This window comes from Mixophyes fleayi, chromosome 5 (genome assembly GCF_038048845.1).
Source record: "Mixophyes fleayi isolate aMixFle1 chromosome 5, aMixFle1.hap1, whole genome shotgun sequence".
Taxonomy (NCBI): Eukaryota; Metazoa; Chordata; class Amphibia; order Anura; family Limnodynastidae; genus Mixophyes; species Mixophyes fleayi.
In genome coordinates, this window is record NC_134406.1 from 265,922,850 (window position 1) to 265,942,365 (window position 19,516).

General features: G+C 44.0%; 2 protein-coding genes across 2 annotated transcripts in view; both read left to right on the plus strand.

Annotated features, from left to right (window-relative positions):
- Window positions 1-19,516, plus strand: part of LOC142159293 (putative methyltransferase DDB_G0268948) — a 196,753-nt gene that overhangs the window by 10,549 nt on the left and 166,688 nt on the right. The gene's annotated exons all lie outside the window — the stretch shown is intronic.
- Window positions 3,258-19,516, plus strand: part of LOC142159290 (malonyl-[acyl-carrier protein] O-methyltransferase-like) — a 31,841-nt gene continuing 15,582 nt past the window's right edge. Inside the window, exons 1-2 of the mRNA XM_075214049.1 lie at window positions 3,258-3,601; window positions 16,198-16,318. Coding sequence (XP_075070150.1) covers window positions 3,585-3,601; window positions 16,198-16,318 — 138 coding nt within the window. The 5' untranslated portion in view covers window positions 3,258-3,584. The remainder of the gene's footprint in view (window positions 3,602-16,197; window positions 16,319-19,516) is intronic.

Below are 19,516 nucleotides of genomic sequence, written 5' to 3' on the forward strand. Positions count from 1 at the left end.
TTAACGTCCACTGGATAGAGGGTCACCAATAATGCCTAGAAATGAACGAGAAGGTCTTCTTGACACCCGCATGCCCGGCAAACAGAGAATCATGGGCCCACTTGAGAGCCTTAGGCCGAAGCCTGGAAGTGAGAAAGGAGCGACCAGGAGGAGGAACCTTGGTTGAAGTTCTGGTGAGGGCCACAATGGTAGTAGGATCCAAGATGGTTCTGGGGGTGGGGGCGGGTTGAAGATCTTTATCATCAAATGACCGGGAGAGAGCATCTGCCCTGATATTCTTAACCCCAGGTCGAAAGGTCAAAATGAGATTAAAAACGGGCAAAAACAAGGACCAGCGGGCCTGACGTGGGTTTAGACACTGAGCTGCTTGCAAGTACGTTAAGTTCTTATGGTCCGTGTAGACAGTAACAGGATGCTTAGCCCCCTCTAGCAAATGTCTCCACTCCTCTAGTGCTGTTTTGATGGCCAATAACTCTTTATCCCCGATACCATAGTTTAATTCGCTGGAGGTAAATCTTCTGGAACAGAAACCACAGGGATGAAACTTTCCATCAGAATCTTTCTGTGAAAGAATGGCTCCTATGCCAATGGAGGATGCATCAACTTCAACAAAGAAAGGCCGAGACAAGTTAGGTTGTAGCAAAATAGGGGCGGAGGAGAACGCCTTTTTTAATGACTGGAAGGCACTGAGGGCTTCGGCAGACTATGATTTTGCTGCTCTCTTGCAGGTGAGAGCAGTAATGGGAGAAATGAGAGTTGAAAAGTCTTGGATAAAGTGCCGAAAATAATTGGCGAAGCCAATAAAGCGTTGGATTGACTTAAGGCCCAATGGTTATGGCCAATTGAGAATGGCAGCCACTTTCCCAGGATCCATGGAAAGACCAGCACCGGACACAATATATCCCAGGAAGTGGACCTGAGAGGCTTCAAAGACACACTTCTCCAGTTTGCAGTAAAGGTGGTTGGAACGTAGTCGAGAGAGAACCTCCTTGACGTGACCTCTATGGGATTCTAAGTCTCTGGAGAATATAAGTATGTCATTAAGATAGACAACGACTGAGAGATAGAGTAGGTCTCGGAAGATGTCGTTAATGAACTCCTGGAAGACCGCTGGGGCATTGCATAGGCCAAAAGGCATCACCAGGTATTCATAGTGGCCATCCTGAATGTTAAAAGCCGTTTTCATTAATCGCCCTCACGAATCCTAATCAAATTATAGGCCCCCCTGAGGTCTAGTTTGGTGAATATTGTGGCACCTTTGATCCGATCGAATAACTCGGAAACTAGGGGTATGGGGTACCTGTTCTTCACGGTAATGGCATTGAGTAGTCTGTAGTCGATGCATGGTCTTAGAGAACCATCCTTCTTCTTTACAAAAAAAAAACCTGCACCGGCAGGTGAGGAAGATTTTCTAATAAATCCTCGTTCGAGGTTTTCAGATACATACTCGGACATGGCTCGAGTCTCCGGGAGGGACAGATAGTACGTTCTGCCACGAGGAATCCTTTCTCCAGGAATAAGTTCAATGGAACAATCACAAGGACGGTGGGGTGGAAGAGTCTCAGCGGCAGTCTTACTGAAGACATCCACGAAGGCAGCGTATTCAGATGGCAACCCAAGACTGGGTCTGAGAGCGTAACATCTAATAGGTAGGTTATTGAGGCACCGATCAGCGCAGAGCGGACCCCAGGAAGTAACCTAAGCATGATGCCAATCAAATTGGGGTGAATGGTCCCTTAACCAGGGTAGTCCTAATATTACCGGATTAACAGTCTGTGGAAGGACTAGAAACGAGATCCATTCAAACTGGAGGGGACCAACTTGCAGTCGGATCGGCCGGGTGGCCTAAGAGATAGATCCATTGGCCACTCTGTTACCATCCACCGCTGTCAGAACCAAGGGTTGCAATAATGATTCCAGGGGGAGATGAAGGTTAGCTGCTAAGGATGCAGAAATAAAGTTTCCAGCTGCCCCTGAATCCACGAAGGCCCGAAGGGAGACCGGACCCTGGGAAGCATGGATGATGATGGGCATCAAAAAGTCTGTCTTCTCTGGGGAATAAGGGGAAGATGCACTCAGTCCTAGACCGGCTTTCCCGGCACCGACTAGGATCTGGCGTTTCCCCGGTCTCTTGGGACACTGAGATAGAATGTGAGAGGGGTCAGCGCAGTAGAGGCATAGATGGTTTTTAAACCTTCGTTCCCACTCATGCACAGTTAGACGTGAACGCCCAATCTGCATGGGCTCCTCAGGTAGAATTGGTGGGTTCTGAAAAGTGGAGACCAAACGTGGACTAGCCCGACGAGATTGTTCTCGTTCCTGATTACGCTCCAAATACCGGATATCGACCTTGATGCATAAGGAGATCAGATCATCTAGGGTAGCTGGTAAATCCCTGGAGACCAACTCATCCTTGATCCGATCTGTCAGCCCCTGCCAGAAGGTAGCTATAAGGGCCTCATTATTCCAGTTCAGTTCAGAGGCGAGAGTTCTGAACTGAATAGCGTACTGACCCACGGGAAGGCTTCCCTGACGTAGCTTCAAAATGCTGGAGGCCGCAGAGGCAACTCGAAAAGGCTCATCGAACACTTTTCTAAAGCTTTGTATGAAGGAAATTGGAATTTGTAACAGGGGGTCATCATGCTCCCATAGAGGAGAGGCCCAGGCAAGTGCTTGATCCGTGAGTAACAAAATAATATAGGCCACCTTGGCTCGTTCTGAAGAAAAATTTCCTGGTGATAGCTCGAACTGGATAGAACATTGGTTGAGAAACCCTCTGCACTTTCTCGGATCACCACCAAATTTTTCGGGATGTGGGATGCGAATCTCTTCAGTAGGATTAGGTGCAGCTGCAGCAGGAGAGCCGACAACGGGGGGTGCGGGAGCAACAGATACTCCGGGAGGAGTCAGGGTTCTCTGAAGGGTGTCCATGTGCGTAGCCAGTCCCTGAAGGCAATGCAGGAGCTGAGTCTGGTTAACCTCCTGTTGATCAACTCGGCGAGTCAGGTGCTGCAGGAGGTCAATAGCAGAGAGATCACCGATGCCTTCGGCATTTGACATGGCCAGAGTATACTGTCAGAATCACTAGGTGGAATTGATGATACCTGCCAGCAGTTGGTGCTACTGAGTACTAAGTCGCGGAGTCTAACAAGCCCCTGGTTTTCACCAGGAACCCCCACAAGGAGGTATGGACTTCGCTGCAAGGGACGTGCAGGTCGCGGCCCTCAATATCAGCTGTCAGCTGGCGAGGTAACAATTGAGGCAGCAGTGAGAGCCCAGCAGGATGCAGGATGGAAGAGTAGTCAGCAAGCCGGGTCAAAACCAGAGGAACGGATATAGCCAAATCAGAAGCAGGAGAATGGTCAGGAAGCCGGGTCAATACCAAATATCAGTCTAAGCCAGAATCAGGAACCAAGGAGAAGTCAGGAACAAGCCGGGGTCAGAATCCAAATAACAGCAACACAGGAACAAACGCTGGAGCAAGGAGGAAGACCAAATACTCTGGCACTAGACATGTGTCAGAGGCTGCCTTATATACCCTAAGGTGCCTCCTGATAGGCTTAGGGAGATTTTGGCAGTAAGACATGCTGACTGCAGACAGGTGAGCAGAGATAGCGTCCCGCTGCTAGGCAACAGGACGTGGTTGCTTGGAAGGTGCAGGCGTCCGTCTCCTGCACCAAGTGTCAGTGCGGAGACGGCGACTGACAGGTAAAAGTATTGAGTGGGCTGTGTGTATGTTGCAATGTTGGTCAGAGGGTTGTTGTCTTGCGTTAGCAGTGTAGAGGATGGTAATATGGCAATCTAGGTAAATTAAGATGGTGGTTGAGGAATATCATAACATTGCCTGAAGAGGTGGGTTTCCAGTGAACGCTTGAAAGTTTGAAGACTAGAGGAAAGTCTTACTGTGCGAGGGAGGGAATTCCACAAAGTGGGTGCAGCCCAAAAAAAGTCCTGTAAGCGAGAGTGGGAGGATGTGATGAGAGGGGAAGAGAGACGCAGATCTTGTGCAGAACGGAGGTGTCGAGTTGGGAGATATTTTGAGACAAGTGAGGAAATGTATGTCGGTGCAATTTTGTTGATGGCCTTGTATGTTAGTAGAAGATATTTATATTGGATTCGTTGAAATACACGCAGCCAATGTAGAGATTGACAGAGTGGCTCAGCAGAGGAATAACGGTTAGTAAGGGAAATCAATCTAGCCGCTGCATGCAAAATAGATTGTAGGGGTTCAATTCTGACTTTGGAAAGACCAGTAAGGAGGGAATTGCAATAGTCGATGCGGGAGATGATGAGTGCATGAATTAAGGTTTTTGCGGTGTCTTGTGTGAGATATGTGCATATTCTGTAAATGTATTTAGGTGTATGTAACATGATTTAGATATAGAGTTGATGTGGGGAATAAACGACAGTTGTGAGTTAAGGATTACACCTAGGCAACGAGCTTGCGGGGTGGGATTTATGGTCATGTTATCAACAGAAATAGAAATGTCAGGCAGAAAGCTACTGTTTTTGGGTGGGAATATTATTAATTCAGTTTTGAAAGATTGAGTTTGAGTTGGCGAGAAGACATTCAAAATGAAATGGCAAAAAGACAGTCAGTAACGCGAGACAACACAGATGGTGAAAGATCATGAGAGGATAGATAAATTTGTGTATCATCCGCATAGAGATGATACTGAAATCCAAAGGAGCGTATTAGTTTTCCAAGAGACGTGGTGTAGATTAGGGATGAGCACACTCGGATTTATGAAATCCGAGCCCACCCGAACGTTGCGGATCCGAGTCGGATCCGAGACAGATCCGGGTATTGGCGCCAAATTCAAAAGTGAAACTGAGGCTCTGACTCATAATCCCGTTGTCGGATCTCGCGATACTCGGATCCTATAAATTCCCCGCTAGTCGCCGCCATCTTCACTCGGGCATTGATCAGGGTAGAGGGAGGGTGTGTTAGGTGGTCCTCTGTGCTGTTTAGTTCTGTGCTGTTTAGTTCTGTGCTGTTTAGTTCTGTGCTGTACTGTGCTGTGCTGTGCTGTGCTGTGCTGTGTTCTGCAGTATCAGTCCAGTGGTGCTGTGTCCTGTGCTCTGTCCTGCTGAGTTCCGTAGTGCTGCTGGGTCCTGTGCCGTGTCCTGTTCAGTCCAGTGGTGCTGTGTCCTGTGCTCTGTGCTTCTAAGGGCATAGTTATTTCCCCATTATTCCCAAGTTTTTAAAAAATAAAAAAAAAGAAAAAATTTAAAAAAAAAAAAAAATATATAATAATTATAACCAAATGTGCAAAACCAATCCAGCAGTATAAGTCCATTGGTACTGCAATATTACCAAGTTCACACATTCTGCAGTATCAGTCCAGTGGTGCTGTGTCCTGTGCTCTGTCCTGCTGAGTTCCGTAGTGCTGCTGGGTCCTGTGCCGTGTCCTGTTCAGTCCAGTGGTGCTGTGTCCTGTGCTCTGTGCTTCTAAGGGCATAGTTTTTCCCCACTATTCCCAAGTTTTTTAAAAATTTAAAAAAAGTAAAAAAAAATAAAAAATTTAAAAAAAAAAAAATATATATAATAATTATAACCAAATTTGCAAAACCAATCCAGCAGTATAAGTCCATTGGTACTGCAATATTACCAAGTTCACACATTCTGCAGTATCTTGTGCTACATATAATGGAGACCAAAAATTTGGAGGATAAAGTAGGGAAAGATCAAGACCCACTTCCTCCTAATGCTGAAGCTGCTGCCACTAGTCATGACATAGACGATGAAATGCCATCAACGTCGTCTTCCAAGCCCGATGCCCAATCTCGTAGTACCGGGCATGTAAAATCCAAAAAGCCCAAGTTAAGAAAAAGTAGCAAAAAAAGAAACTTTAAATCATCTGAGGAGAAACGTAAAGTTGCCAATATGCCATTTACGACACGGAGTGGCAAGGAACGGCTTAGGCCCTGGCCCGTGTTCTTGACTAGTGGTTCAGCTTCACCCACGGATCTTAGCCCTCCTCCTCCTCCCCCCCCCTACAAAAAATTGAAGAGAGTTATGCTGTCAGCAACAAAACAGCAAACAACTCTGCCTTCTAAAGAGAAATTATCACAAATCCCCAAGGCGAGTCCAAGGGTGTTGGTGGTTGTCAAGCCTGACCTTCCCATCACTGTACGGGAAGAGGTGGCTCGGGAGGAGGCTATTGATGATGTAGCTGGCGCTGTGGAGGAACTTGATGATGAGGATGGTGATGTGGTTATTGTAAATGAGGCACCAGGGGGGGAAACAGCTGATGTCCATGGGATGAAAAAGCCCATCGTCATGCCTGGTCAGAAGACCAAAAAATGCACCTCTTCGGTCTGGAGTTATTTTTATCCAAATCCAGACAACCAATGTATGGCCATATGTAGCTTATGTAAAGCTCAAATAAGCAGGGGTAAGGATCTTGCCCACCTAGGAACATCCTCCCTTATACGTCACCTGAATAACCTTCATAGTTCAGTGGTTAGTTCAGGAACTGGGGCTAGGACCCTCATCGGTACAGGGACACCTAAATCCCGTGGTCCAGTTGGATACACACCAGCAACACCCTCCTCGTCAACTTCCTCCACAATCTCCATCAGATTCAGTCCTGCAGCCCAAGTCAGCAGCCAGACTGAGTCCTCCTCAATACGGGATTCATCCGAGGAATCCTGCAGCGGTACGCCTACTACTGCCACTGCTGCTGTTGCTGCTGTTAGTCGGTCATCTTCCCAGAGGGGAAGTCGTAAGACCGCTAAGTCTTTCACAAAACAATTGACCGTCCAACAGTCGTTTGCCATGACCACAAAATACGATAGTAGTCACCCTATTGCAAAGCGTATAACTGCGGCTGTAACTGCAATGTTGGTGTTAGACGTGCGCCCGGTGTCCGCCATCAGTGGAGTGGGATTTAGAGGGTTGATGGAGGTATTGTGTCCCCGGTACCAAATCCCCTCGAGATTCCACTTCACTAGGCAGGCGATACCAAAAATGTACAGAGAAGTACGATCAAGTGTCCTCAGTGCTCTTAAAAATGCGGTTGTACCCACTGTCCACTTAACCACGGACATGTGGACAAGTGGTTCTGGGCAAACGAAGGACTATATGACTGTGACAGCCCACTGGGTAGATGCATCCCCTTCCGCAGCAACAGCAACAGCTGCATCAGTGGCAGCATCTACAAAATGGCTGCTCATGCAAAGGCAGGCAACATTGTGCATTACAGGCTTTAATAAGAGGCACAACGCTGACAACATATTAGAGAAAATTAGGGAAATTATCTCCCAGTGGCTTACCCCACTTAGACTCTCATGGGGATTTGTGGTGTCAGACAATGCCAGTAACATTGTGCGGGCATTAAATATGGGCAATTTCCAGCACGTCCCATGTTTTGCCCACACCATTAATTTGGTGGTGCAGCATTACCTCAAGAGTGACAGGGGTGTGCAGGAGATGCTTGCGGTGGCGCGCAAAATTGCTGGACACTTTCGGCATTCAGCCAGTGCCTACCGCAGACTAGAGGCACATCAAAAAAGCATGAACCTGCCCTGCCATCACCTCAAACAAGAGGTTGTGACGCGCTGGAACTCCACCCTCTATATGCTGCAGAGGATGGAGGAGCAGCAAAAGGCCATTCAGGCCTACACAGCCACCTACGACATAGGCAAAGGAGTGGGGATGCGCCTCAGTCAAGCGCAGTGGAGACTGATTTCCGTGTTGTGCAAGGTTCTGCAGCCATTTGAACTTGCCACACGAGAAGTCAGTTCCGACACTGCCAGCTTGAGTCAGGTCATTCCCCTGATCAGGCTGTTGCAGAAGCAGCTGGAGAAAGTGAGGGAGGAGCTGGTAAGCCATTGCGATTACAGCAAGCATGTAGCTCTTGTGGATGTAGCCCTTCGTACGCTTTGCCAGGATCCGAGGGTGGTCACTCTTTTAAAGTCAGAGGAATACATTCTGGCCACCGTGCTCGATCCTCGGTTTAAAGCGTATGTTGTGTCTCTGTTTCCGGCGGACACAAGTCTACAGCGGTGCAAAGACCTGCTGGTCAGGAGATTGTCCTCTGAAGAGGACCGTGACATGCCAACAGCTCCACCCTCATTTTCTTCCACATCTATGGCTGCGAGGAAAAAGCTCAGTTTTCCCAAAAGAGGCACTGGCGGGGATGCTGATAACATCTGGTCCGGACTGAAGGACCTGCCAACCATTGCAGACATGTCTACTCTCGCTGCATTGGATGCTGTCACAATAGAAAAAATTGTGGATGATTACTTTGCTGACACCATCCAAGTAGACATGTCAGACAGTCCATATTGTTACTGGCAGGAAAAAAAGGCAGTTTGGAAGCCCCTGTACAAACTGGCTCTTTTTTACCTGAGTTGTCCCCCCTCCAGTGTGTACTCGGAAAGAGTTTTTAGTGCAGCGGGGAACCTGGTCAGTGAGCAGCGAAGGAGGTTGCTTCCTCATAACGTTGAAAAAATGATGTTTATAAAAATGAATAATCAATTCCTCAATGAAGTACAGCACTGCCCTCCAGATACTACAGAGGGACCTGTGGTTGTGGAGTCCAGCGGGGACGAATTGATAATGTGTGATGAGGAGGAAGTACACACTGTAGGGGGAGAGGAATCAGAGGTTGAGGATGAGGACGACATCTTGCCTCAGTAGAGCCTGTTTAGTCTGTACAGGGAGAGATGAATAGCTTTTTTGGTGTGGGGGCCCAAACAAACCAATCATTTCAGCCAAAGTTGTTTGGTAGGCCCTGTCGCTGAAATGATTGGTTTCTTAAAGTGTGCATGTCCTATTTCAACAACATAAGGGTGGGTGTGAGGGCCCAAGAACAATTCCATCTTGGAACTTTTTTTTTTGCATTATATGACCAATCAACAGTCGTTTGCCATGTTCAAAAAGTAAAACCAAATGTAAAAAAATTCAAGAAATTAAACCAAAAGTAAAATGCCGTGTCATAATTTAAAACAAGAGGTATTGACGTGCTCTAAAACTACTGTATTGTTGTTTATATTTTATAAACACTACACTTGAAAGCTTGAGTCTTTCAATAGAAAAGTAACTGTCCATTGCACGAATATTTGCAACAGGGACAATTTTAGGGTTAAGAAAGTCAACTAATAACACTTCGACGCTGTCTGTCTTTATAAACACTACACTTGGAAGTTGGAGGAGGTATTGTGGCCCCGGCACCAAATTTACTACCGGGGCCACTCCACTGTGCAGTCCATATTTAGGTGTATCAGATATTAAACAACGGTGACAGTTGATGCCCAATTTTTTAATTATATTGTGGCCTCGGTACCAAATTGTGTACCGGGGCCACCACACTACGCAGTCCAGATACTTGTTTGGTGGAATTCAGACCAGTTGAGGGTTTTATTATTATATTGTGTGGACCACTCTATCTATACCACACTACAACTCTATACCACTCTATTTCATACTTTAATTCTATTTCATACTTTAATTCTATTTCATACTTTAATTCTATTTCATACTTTAATTCTATTACTAATTAATTACCATAAAGAGGAACAAAATAAACCAATTTTACCAAAAGTATAATATGACTTAGACTTACAAACACTACACTTGAAAGATCGTGCCTTTAAATGAAAAAGTCAGTCTTCATTGCACGACTATGTGCAACAGGGACAGTTTTTTGGGTTTACAAAGTCAAACAATAACACTTTGACCCTGTCTGTCTGGGATCTCAATGACGAATTGTCTGTACCATGTTTGGAGGAGGTATTGTGGCCCCGGTATCAAATTGGGTACCGGGGCCACCCCACTATGCAGTCCAGATACTTGTTTGGTGGAATTCTGACACGTGGAGGGTTTTATTATTATTATATTGTGTGGACCACTCTATCTATACCACACTACAACTCTATACCACTCTATTTCATACTTTAATTCTATTTCATACTTTAATTCTATTTCATACTTTAATTCTATTTCATACTTTAATTCTATTACTAATTAATTACCATAAAGAGGAACAAAATAAACCAATTTTACCAAAAGTATAATATGACTTAGACTTACAAACACTACACTTGAAAGATCGTGCCTTTAAATGAAAAAGTCAGTCTTCATTGCACGACTATGTGCAACAGGGACAGTTTTTTGGGTTTACAAAGTCAAACAATAACACTTTGACCCTGTCTGTCTGGGATCTCAATGACGAATTGTCTGTACCATGTTTGGAGGAGGTATTGTGGCCCCGGTATCAAATTGGGTACCGGGGCCACCCCACTATGCAGTCCAGATACTTGTTTGGTGGAATTCTGACACGTGGAGGGTTTTTTAATTATATTGTGGCCTCGGTACCAAATTGTGTACCGGGGCCACCACACTACGCAGTCAAGATAGATAGATGCGTATTGCGTATCATAGATAAAGTACATTCAGTGGTGTGGGGCAAATTGAAAAATATTCAAAATGCACTGACATTATCAAAAACAAGAGGTTGTCACACGCTAAAACTCCAACATGTATATGATGGAGAGGATGGAGGAGCAGCCGTATGTGTAGTGTAATGCAGATCTGTTGAAGGTTTTTTATATATTTTATTGTGGTGCCCAGTGCCCACTCCTCTACGCAGTCCAGGTACAATTATTGGTGCGAATCATAAAAGTTCAGGGTTTTTAATATATTGTGGTGACCCACTCCTCTACGCAGTCCAGGTACAATTATTAGTGCGAATCATAAAAGTTCAGGGTTTTTAAGATATTGTGGTGACCCACTCCTCTACGCAGTCCAGGTACAATTATTGGTGCGAATCATAAAAGTTCAGGGTTTTTAAGATATTGTGGTGACCCACTCCTCTACGCAGTCCAGGTACAATTATTGGTGCGAATCATAAAAGTTCAGGGTTTTTAAGATATTGTGGTGACCCACTCCTCTACGCAGTCCAGGTACAATTATTGGTGCGAATCATAAAAGTTCAGGGTTTTTAATATATTGTGGTGACCCACTCCTCTACGCAGTCCAGGTACAATTATTGGTGCGATTCATAAAAGTTCAGGGTTTTTAATTTATATTGTGGTGACCCACTCCTCTACGCAGTCCAGGTACAATTATTGGTGCGAATCATAAAAGTTCAGGGTTTTTAATATATTGTGGTGACCCACTCCTCTACGCAGTCCAGGTACAATTATTGGTGCGATTCATAAAAGTTCAGGGTTTTTAATTTATATTGTGGTGACCCACTCCTCTACGCAGTCCAGGTACAATTATTGGTGCGAATCATAAAAGTTCAGGGTTTTTAATATATTGTGGTGACCCACTCCTCTACGCAGTCCAGGTACAATTATTGGTGCGATTCATAAAAGTTCAGGGTTTTTAATTTATATTGTGGTGACCCACTCCTCTACGCAGTCCAGGTACAATTATTGGTGCGAATCATAAAAGTTCAGGGTTTTTAATATATTGTGGTGACCCACTCCTCTACGCAGTCCAGGTACATTTATTGGTGCGATTCATAAAAGTTCGGGGTTTTTAAGATATTGTGGTGACCCACTCCTCTACGCAGTCCAGGTACATTTATTGGTGCGAATCATAAAAGTTCAGGGTTTTTAATATATATTGTGGTGACCCACTCCTCTACGCAGTCCAGGTACATTTATTGGTGCGAATCATAAAAGTTCAGGGTTTTTAATATATATTGTGGTGACCCACTCCTCTACGCAGTCCAGAAAGATACCTTGTTGCCACGTTTTGGACTAATAACTATATTGTGAGGTGTTCAGAATACACTGTAAATTAGTGGAAATGCTTGTTATTGAATGTTATTGAGGTTAATAATAGCCTAGGAGTGAAAATAAGCCCAAAAACTTGATTTTTAAACTTTTTATGTTTTTTTCGAAAAAAATCCGAATCCAATACCTTAAATCCGAACCGAGACCTTTCGTAAAGTGTTTTGCGAGACAAATCCGAACCTCAAAAATAAGAAAATCCGGATCCAAAACACAAAACACGAGACCTCAAAAGTCGCCGGTGCACATCCCTAGTGTAGATAGAGAATAGCAGAGGACCTAGGACTGAGCCTTGTGGTACTCCAACTGATAAAGGAAGCGGAGCAGAGGTGGATCCAGAGAAATTAACACTGAAAAGACCGATTATATAGGTAGGATGAGAACCAGGATAGGACAGTGCCTTCAAGACCTAGGGATTATAGCGTTTGTATGAGGAGAAAGTGGTCAACAGTGTCAAATGCAGCAGAGAGATCCAGGAGAATTAGAAGAGAGTAATGGTTATTATTTTTTGCTGTGATCAGATCATGACATCCTTGGTCAGCGCAGTCTCTGTGGAGTGTTGAGAGTGAAAGCCTGACTGAAGAGGATCCAAAAGGTTGTTTGCTGTAAGAAAGTGTGCGAGGCGAGTGTAGGCAATTCTCTCCAGAAGCTAGAGGGGCATGGGAGTTGGGAGATGGGGCGGTAATTTACGAGAGAGTTAGGTTCAGAATTCTGTTTTTTTAAAATTGGAGTAATCACTGCATGCTTGAATAGTGATGGAAAAATACCAGTAGAAAGAGAAAGATTACAGATTTTAGTTAGAGGGGGAATGAGCACAGGAGACAGGGACCTACTAATATGTGAGGGAATGGGATCAAGAGGACAGGAGGTAGAGTAGGAAGATGAGAAGAAAGTAGAAACTTCCTCTTCATTTGTGGGATCAAATGAAGAGAGAGTGTCAGAGGGTGCTACAAGGAAATTGAGCCGATTGCTTGTCAAGGGAGATGATAGCATTTCAAGCCTGATCTTATCTATTTTGTCCTTGAAATAGGAAGCAAGATCCTGTGCACTGATGTTAGTTGGAGGATTTGGGGCAGGAGGATTCAGAAGAGAGTTAAATGTATTAAAGAGGCGTTTGGGGTTAGAGGCCTGAGCGTAGATGAGAGATTGGAAGTATGCTTGTTTAGCAGTGTCAGAGCATTTCTATAGGAGTGGTAGATATCAGTATATGTGATGAAATCATTAGAGGCACAAGATTTACGCCAGTGACGTTCTGCTTTACGATAAAGTTTTTGTAGAGTTCGTGTTATTGTTGTGTGCCACGGTTTGCAACGAATTCTACGCGAAGCATGTAGTGTCGCTGGAGCCACTTGATCCAGGGCAGTTGCTAGGGTTTGATGAAAATGGGGTACTGCCCAATCAGGGGAGGAGAATGTAAAAATTGGGGAGAGAAGGTGTTGGAGAGAGGTGGAAAACTGTTGAAGATCAATAGAGTTTTAATTCCTGCGGTTGTGAGGAGGCTTGGAAGAGTTTGACACTAGGGAGAGTGAAGAACTAGTGGTGAGCGAGTAGCTAATAAGGTGATGATCCGAGAGGGGGAAAGGAGTGTTAAGGAAATTAGAAACTGAGCATAGTCTAGAGAAAACAAGATCAAGACAGTGGCCATCCTGATGAGTAGCAGATTAAATCCACTGGGAGAGGTCAAGTGAGGAGGTTAGAGAGAGTAGTTTGGAAGCAGCATTGGAACGTGGATTAGAAATAGGGATGTTGAAATCACCCATGATGATGGTGGGGATATCAGTAGATAAGAAGTGAGGGAGCCATGCAGAGAAGTGTTCAAGAAATTGTTGGTGTGGACCAGGGGGGTGATAGATGACAGCAACACGCATGGAGAATGGGTTAAAAATCCTAACAGCATGTACTTCAAAAGATGTGAACGTGAGTGATGGGACACTTGGTAGAACTGTGAATGTGTACTGTGGGGAGAGAAGTAGTCCAAACCCCCCTCCTTGTCTGCCTCCCGGTCTGGGGGTGTGGGTTAAATGGAGACCACCATGTGAAAGGGCTGCAGGTGAGGCAGTGTCTGATTGCGTGAGCCATGTTTCTGTTATTGCTAGAAGGTTTAGGTTGTTTGAGAGGAAGAGATCATGAATGGAGGTAAGTTTGTTAAAAACAGAATGTGCATTCCAAATGGCACATTTAAAGGACTTTGGAAGAGAGGGGAGACAGGTGACGCGTTTAAGGTTTGCTGGATTTCTGTAGTGTTCAGATATATGCGTGTGGGAGAATTGAGGGGGACCTGGATTAGGTAATATATCACCAGCTAATAGAAGCAGGGAGGAAGATGATTATAAGATGTGTGTTTTTTTAGTTTCTGGTGGCAGGGTGCGGCTGTTAAAGTTATTGAATTTAAATAAGAAAATAGTTCATGAGTGTTCACTAGAGGTGAGTGAAGTAATGAAGGGGCAATGTGGACAGAGGTGTGTGTTGCAGGATGGGCGAGGGATGATATAGTCCTAAAGATAATGCCATGAAGAGAGATAAAGAAAAATATTTTTGCAAGCATAGGGATTTATGAGGCAAATAGCAAAATGAGGGAATTAAGAAATTACCTAATTGCAATGTCCAGTGTAATCAGATAAGTAGTGCAGAGCTATGCTGCAGCAAATGTAGTTTTTCCATGGATGTCTGGATAGTATAGAGTAATTATGTGGGAGCCATGTGGGGGAATGGGTGGAAATATTGAATGGAGAGTAATAAAGAGCAGGTGATTGAATAGCTGAGTTTTTGCAGAGTCATGAGAGATTGGTTTAAAATCAGTATCAATTGTTCCTACTTGTGATGGCAGACAAAGCATTAAGTAGAACTGAGAGCACAGTGATAAGAAAGGGGACTGAAATAACTGTAGCATGGGTAGGATGTGGTTGACCAAGTAGTACAGCAGGCTGAATAAACATAGTGGAATTATGCAGTGAAAACAAATTGACAGATAAAACAAACTTTCATGAGATGAGAAGAAAATAAGTTCAGAGTCCAAAACAGTCCTCATGCTGCATGGAGCTTGTAGCCAGGGTGAGTTGATGACATCAGAGGTAGAATATGGAGTTTCAAGTGAATACTGACTGTAGTACTTGTGTAGCTGAGGTAATAGGCAGAATGTTCTTCTCCTGTGTAACTCCGGTATGACTCCGAATTATGCTAACTGTGCAGCCATCACACACACACACACATATATATATATATATATATATATATATATATATATATATATATATATATGTATATATATATATGTATGTGTATATATATATATATATATATATATATATATATATATATATATATATATATATACATATATGTGTGTGTGTGTGTGTGTGTATAGATATATATATATATATATATATATATATATATGTATATATATATATATATACACACATACATATATATGTGCGTGTGTGTATGTATGTATATATATATATAACTATATATATATATATATATATATATATATATATCTATATCTATATCTATATCTACCTTCATCATCGTCGCCATTTATTTGTATAGCACCACTAATTCTGCAGTGCTGTACAGAGAACTCACTCACATCAGTCCCTGCCCCATTGGGGCTTACAGTCTAAATTCCCTAACACACACACAGATAGACACAGACACAGACAGACACAGACTAGGGTCAATTTGTTAGCAGCCAATTAACCTTCCAGTATGTTTTTGGAGTGTGGGAGGAAACCGGAGCACCCAGAGGAAACCCACTCAAACACAGGGAGAACATTCAAACTCCTCACAGATAAGGCCATGGTCGGGAATTGAACTCATGTGAGAAAGTAGAGCATTCACGAGATTCCGACACAGGTATGCTGAACCATTTAACAGTGTATTAGCAGTTGTTAGGATGGTAGACAGCTCCAACGCTGGTTCAGCAGTCGTACCCAGAAACAGTGCACAAGAATCCCCACCACCTACATCTGACTAGACTTCCCAGTCTGCAAGCCGGCAATTTACTGGCATCGGTGGTCCCACCCACACATACAGTGTCTTTATCCTCCACCCAAGCACTACAAACAAATCACACCAAAGCAAAACCAATCACACCCATGTGGAACACCTGTGTGTGTGTGTGTGCTAACAGAGGATTCCGGGGAACCTTTAACCCTGTTTGCAGCCTGCTGCTGTAGACTAACTGTGTTCTTATACTTAAAGGTCGCAGATAGGTTTTGTTTTTTTGTTTTTGTTTTTTCATTGAACCTTAGCACTATTTGTAACATACTGTAGTAAATATAAAAGATAATTTCTGCCTCATAGCTGTTAGTAGTTAAGTGAAATGTACACTATGATGTTTTGAAACTATTTGCAAATAAATCTTTCTGAAACATTCCTTGCAAAAATGTCAATTTAAAACAATGTTTGTAATTCAATTTCTTAACATCTATCAATGTTTAGATGTGTACAAATGGATGCTAAAGTATTCGGCGATGATGAATACTCTAAAATCTATCAGGACCTTATGTGCCCTTCTTCCAGAAATGTTCTGAAAATTGTTTTAAGCTACTTGGAAGAGAAGGTAAGTAAAAACGTGCCAAAGATGTGTGGGGGAAGGATATACAGGTTATCTAGAGCTGCTATTGAAGCCATGTCAGGGCTGTTAGAGGTTATTAATGTATTTTAGGGCTATAAATTAAATGTGTTTTTGGGGAATAGTTGTTACCAGCCGTGGCGGCCGCGGGCACTGCCGCGAGTCTCGGTCCTCTGCTGCTGGCGCCCAGCCATCTCCATGATGATCGGGACGTCGCTTCCGGCTCCCTCGTCCCGGTTGCCTAGGCAACAACCGGAGTGCACAGTTTAGAATCAGCCATTTATGGCTGATTAAATTTTTAGTAATCAGCCCTGATTTATTATGCAACTGGGCACTGCATCTCCATTGGCCACCAGCGCTGCCACCATTAGGCAAAACCTGGGGATACTTTGCGGGCTTTGCCCTGTTTGTCTCTTAGTACTATTTAAGGCAGTGAGGACTGAGCCTCACTGCCGGTTATAGCGTTCTGTTTCAGTATTGCTGCCTGCTTCTGTGCTGTGTTGGTGTTTAACCTTAGATTGCTTTCCCTTGTATGACCTCTGCCCGTTCCTGGACTCTGAATCTTTGCCTGTGACCCTGACCTTCTGCCTGTACCCGGACCCTGAACCTTTGCCTGTGACCCAGATCTTCTGCCTGTACCTGGACTCTGAACCTTTGCCTCTGGCCCTGAACCAGCTAGTACCTGACGTCTCCACCTGTGCTCTGTCCGCAGATCTCTGCTCTGTCCCTACTCCGTGTATTACCTCCTGTACCTGTGCACTGCTGGGTGAACATAAACTTGTTCTACACTGAGTGTAATTCCTGGGAGCATCCGAGTACCTGTGAGCATAACCAGTCTCTACGGGAAAGGCGGCTGCTATAGCTGAAGACCTCTTCTGCTAAAGTTCTACAAGTTTGTGCCGCACTGGTTGCCATAACAATAGTAAGGTTATATTGTGAGACTATTAAAGTAACTGTGGGGGTTGAATGGATCTACTAGTGTAATATTGGGCTATTCATATAATGTTGTGAGGATATTAATGTAATGATGTTGCTGGTGGGGCTATTAAATGTAATGTGGAGCAAATATGGGTTAGTTGGGAGGAAGGAGGTCAGTCTATTAAATTAGGTTGCTGTAAATTTAATGTTGTGATTAGTTGGTGGGAGGTCTCAAGTGTTCATTTGTATCTCAGCTTTCCAGTAGGTAAATAATACCTATTTTCCAAACAGGTCCCAACAGTCCAAGATCTGACTAGGCAGCAACAGAGGTAAAAAAAGCTAAGACAGGTAGTCAAAACTTTGAGGAGACATAGGAGAGAGTAGCATCATCTGCTAACTGTCCTGATTCTGCTGGCACAGCCCCAATTTTGAAAAACTGTTCCATACAACCAGGATTATCCTGACTGCAAGGAAAGTCAGGAGATATGTCCCATGTTATAATGCTGTCCCAATCTGCCCCTACCAGCAGATCTTACCATGCTGCTGTGTCCACAAGAGGCAGACTAGGGGTCAGAATGCTCCACTACACAACACTGCTCAAGCTGCTGTTCCATGATATCAGTAGCTTGTACATAGTGCTGATGGTAACATCAGCATTCTGCACATGGAGCAGCAGAGGGACTAGCTGCTATGAAGACCTGAGCCTTTCCCCAATAAACACAGCATCAGGTAGGGAGGGTGGTCTTGGGACAAATATGACAATTGAGAATGGTATAGGAGCAAATGTGAGCAGGGGAGAGCATAGTGTCACATCATCATCATCATCATAATTTATCTATAATATAAAAGCCTAGTGGCGTGTGTCTGTGTGTGAAAAAAAAAACCAAGCTGCAGCGCCACCTGCTGGGCGGAGTTATACACTGACCTACTAAATTTTAAGTGTGTGTGGGGAAAAAAAACTCAGAAAGGGCTGAAATTTGGTATGCTAAAATGTTTTTAATTTGTTAATTGTTAAAAGTGTTTATAAAGATTTAAATAAATTATATATATATTTCTTGAAGGAGAAGTGACAGTTGGGAGTGGTTGGTGGTTGCCAGGGGTGACAGTTGGGAGTGGTTGGTGGTTGCCAGGGGGTGACAGTTGGGAGTGGTTGGTGGTTGCCGGGGGTGACAGTTGGGAGTGGTTGGTGGTTGCCGGGGGTGACAGAGCGAGAGGAGTGTGATACTCAGGACCACTGAGAGAGATCCCTGTGTCTGGATAGACATCTGGATAGATGTGGCGATAAAGATGAAGGATGAGGTGATGGAGAAAAATGATGAGGTGGTGACATGTGGACAAAACCACATTAAAAAAGAGCGCTTGCATCGGGAAGTAACACTCTTCCCCTGAGGAGGCCTGGGCTATGGCCCAAATGCATGACAAGAACCTTTTTAACACCTTAAGTAGCTTGATTTGACTAGAATGCATGAGTATCATGCACGGGTTAACTTGTTTATTTATATAGTGCCACTATTTCTGCAGCGCTGTACATAGAACAAACTTGCATCAGTCCCAATGGAGGTGCTTACAGTTTAAATTCCCTAACACACACATGCAGACAGAAACACAGACTAGGGTCACTTTGATAACTAGCAGCCATTTCACCTAGTAGTATGTTTTTTGATTGCGGGAGGAAAACAGAACACCCATGCAAACACAGGAGAACAAACATACTCCACACAGATAAGGCCATGGTCGGGACTCGAACTCATGACCCCAGTGCTGTGGGGCAAAAGTGCTAATCACTAAGCCACCGAGAACATATGTTTCCCCACCACTCTCCACTTGTCACATATGAGGGCGGGGGAGGCAAGCATTGTTCTTCCACATAGGTCCATCCCCTACAATTAAAGGCATCTTTCTTTTCTGATAACAAGGGCTTACAATGGATTGATGTTCAGTTAAACTGAATTTCTTTATGATCAATCCAATTTGCTTCCAAAAGTTTCATTCACACATTAACGGACAGCAATTCACAAATCTTACATGACTACTACTAATTAGTTGAAAAGAGTAAAATGTGAATTTTTTTATTATCAGGTTATTTAGAATTCTGAAAATAGGGCATCTCTCCTAGTCAAGTTCTTCCATTGGCTAGCTTGCCTAGTTTGTTTGGGAAAGGGCATGTTTAACAATGTAAGCTGGTGAAGTCTCTCGCTGTCTCTAGCTTCTTGAGAGAATTGTCTACACTCGCCTCACACACTTTCTTACAGCAAACAACCTATTTGG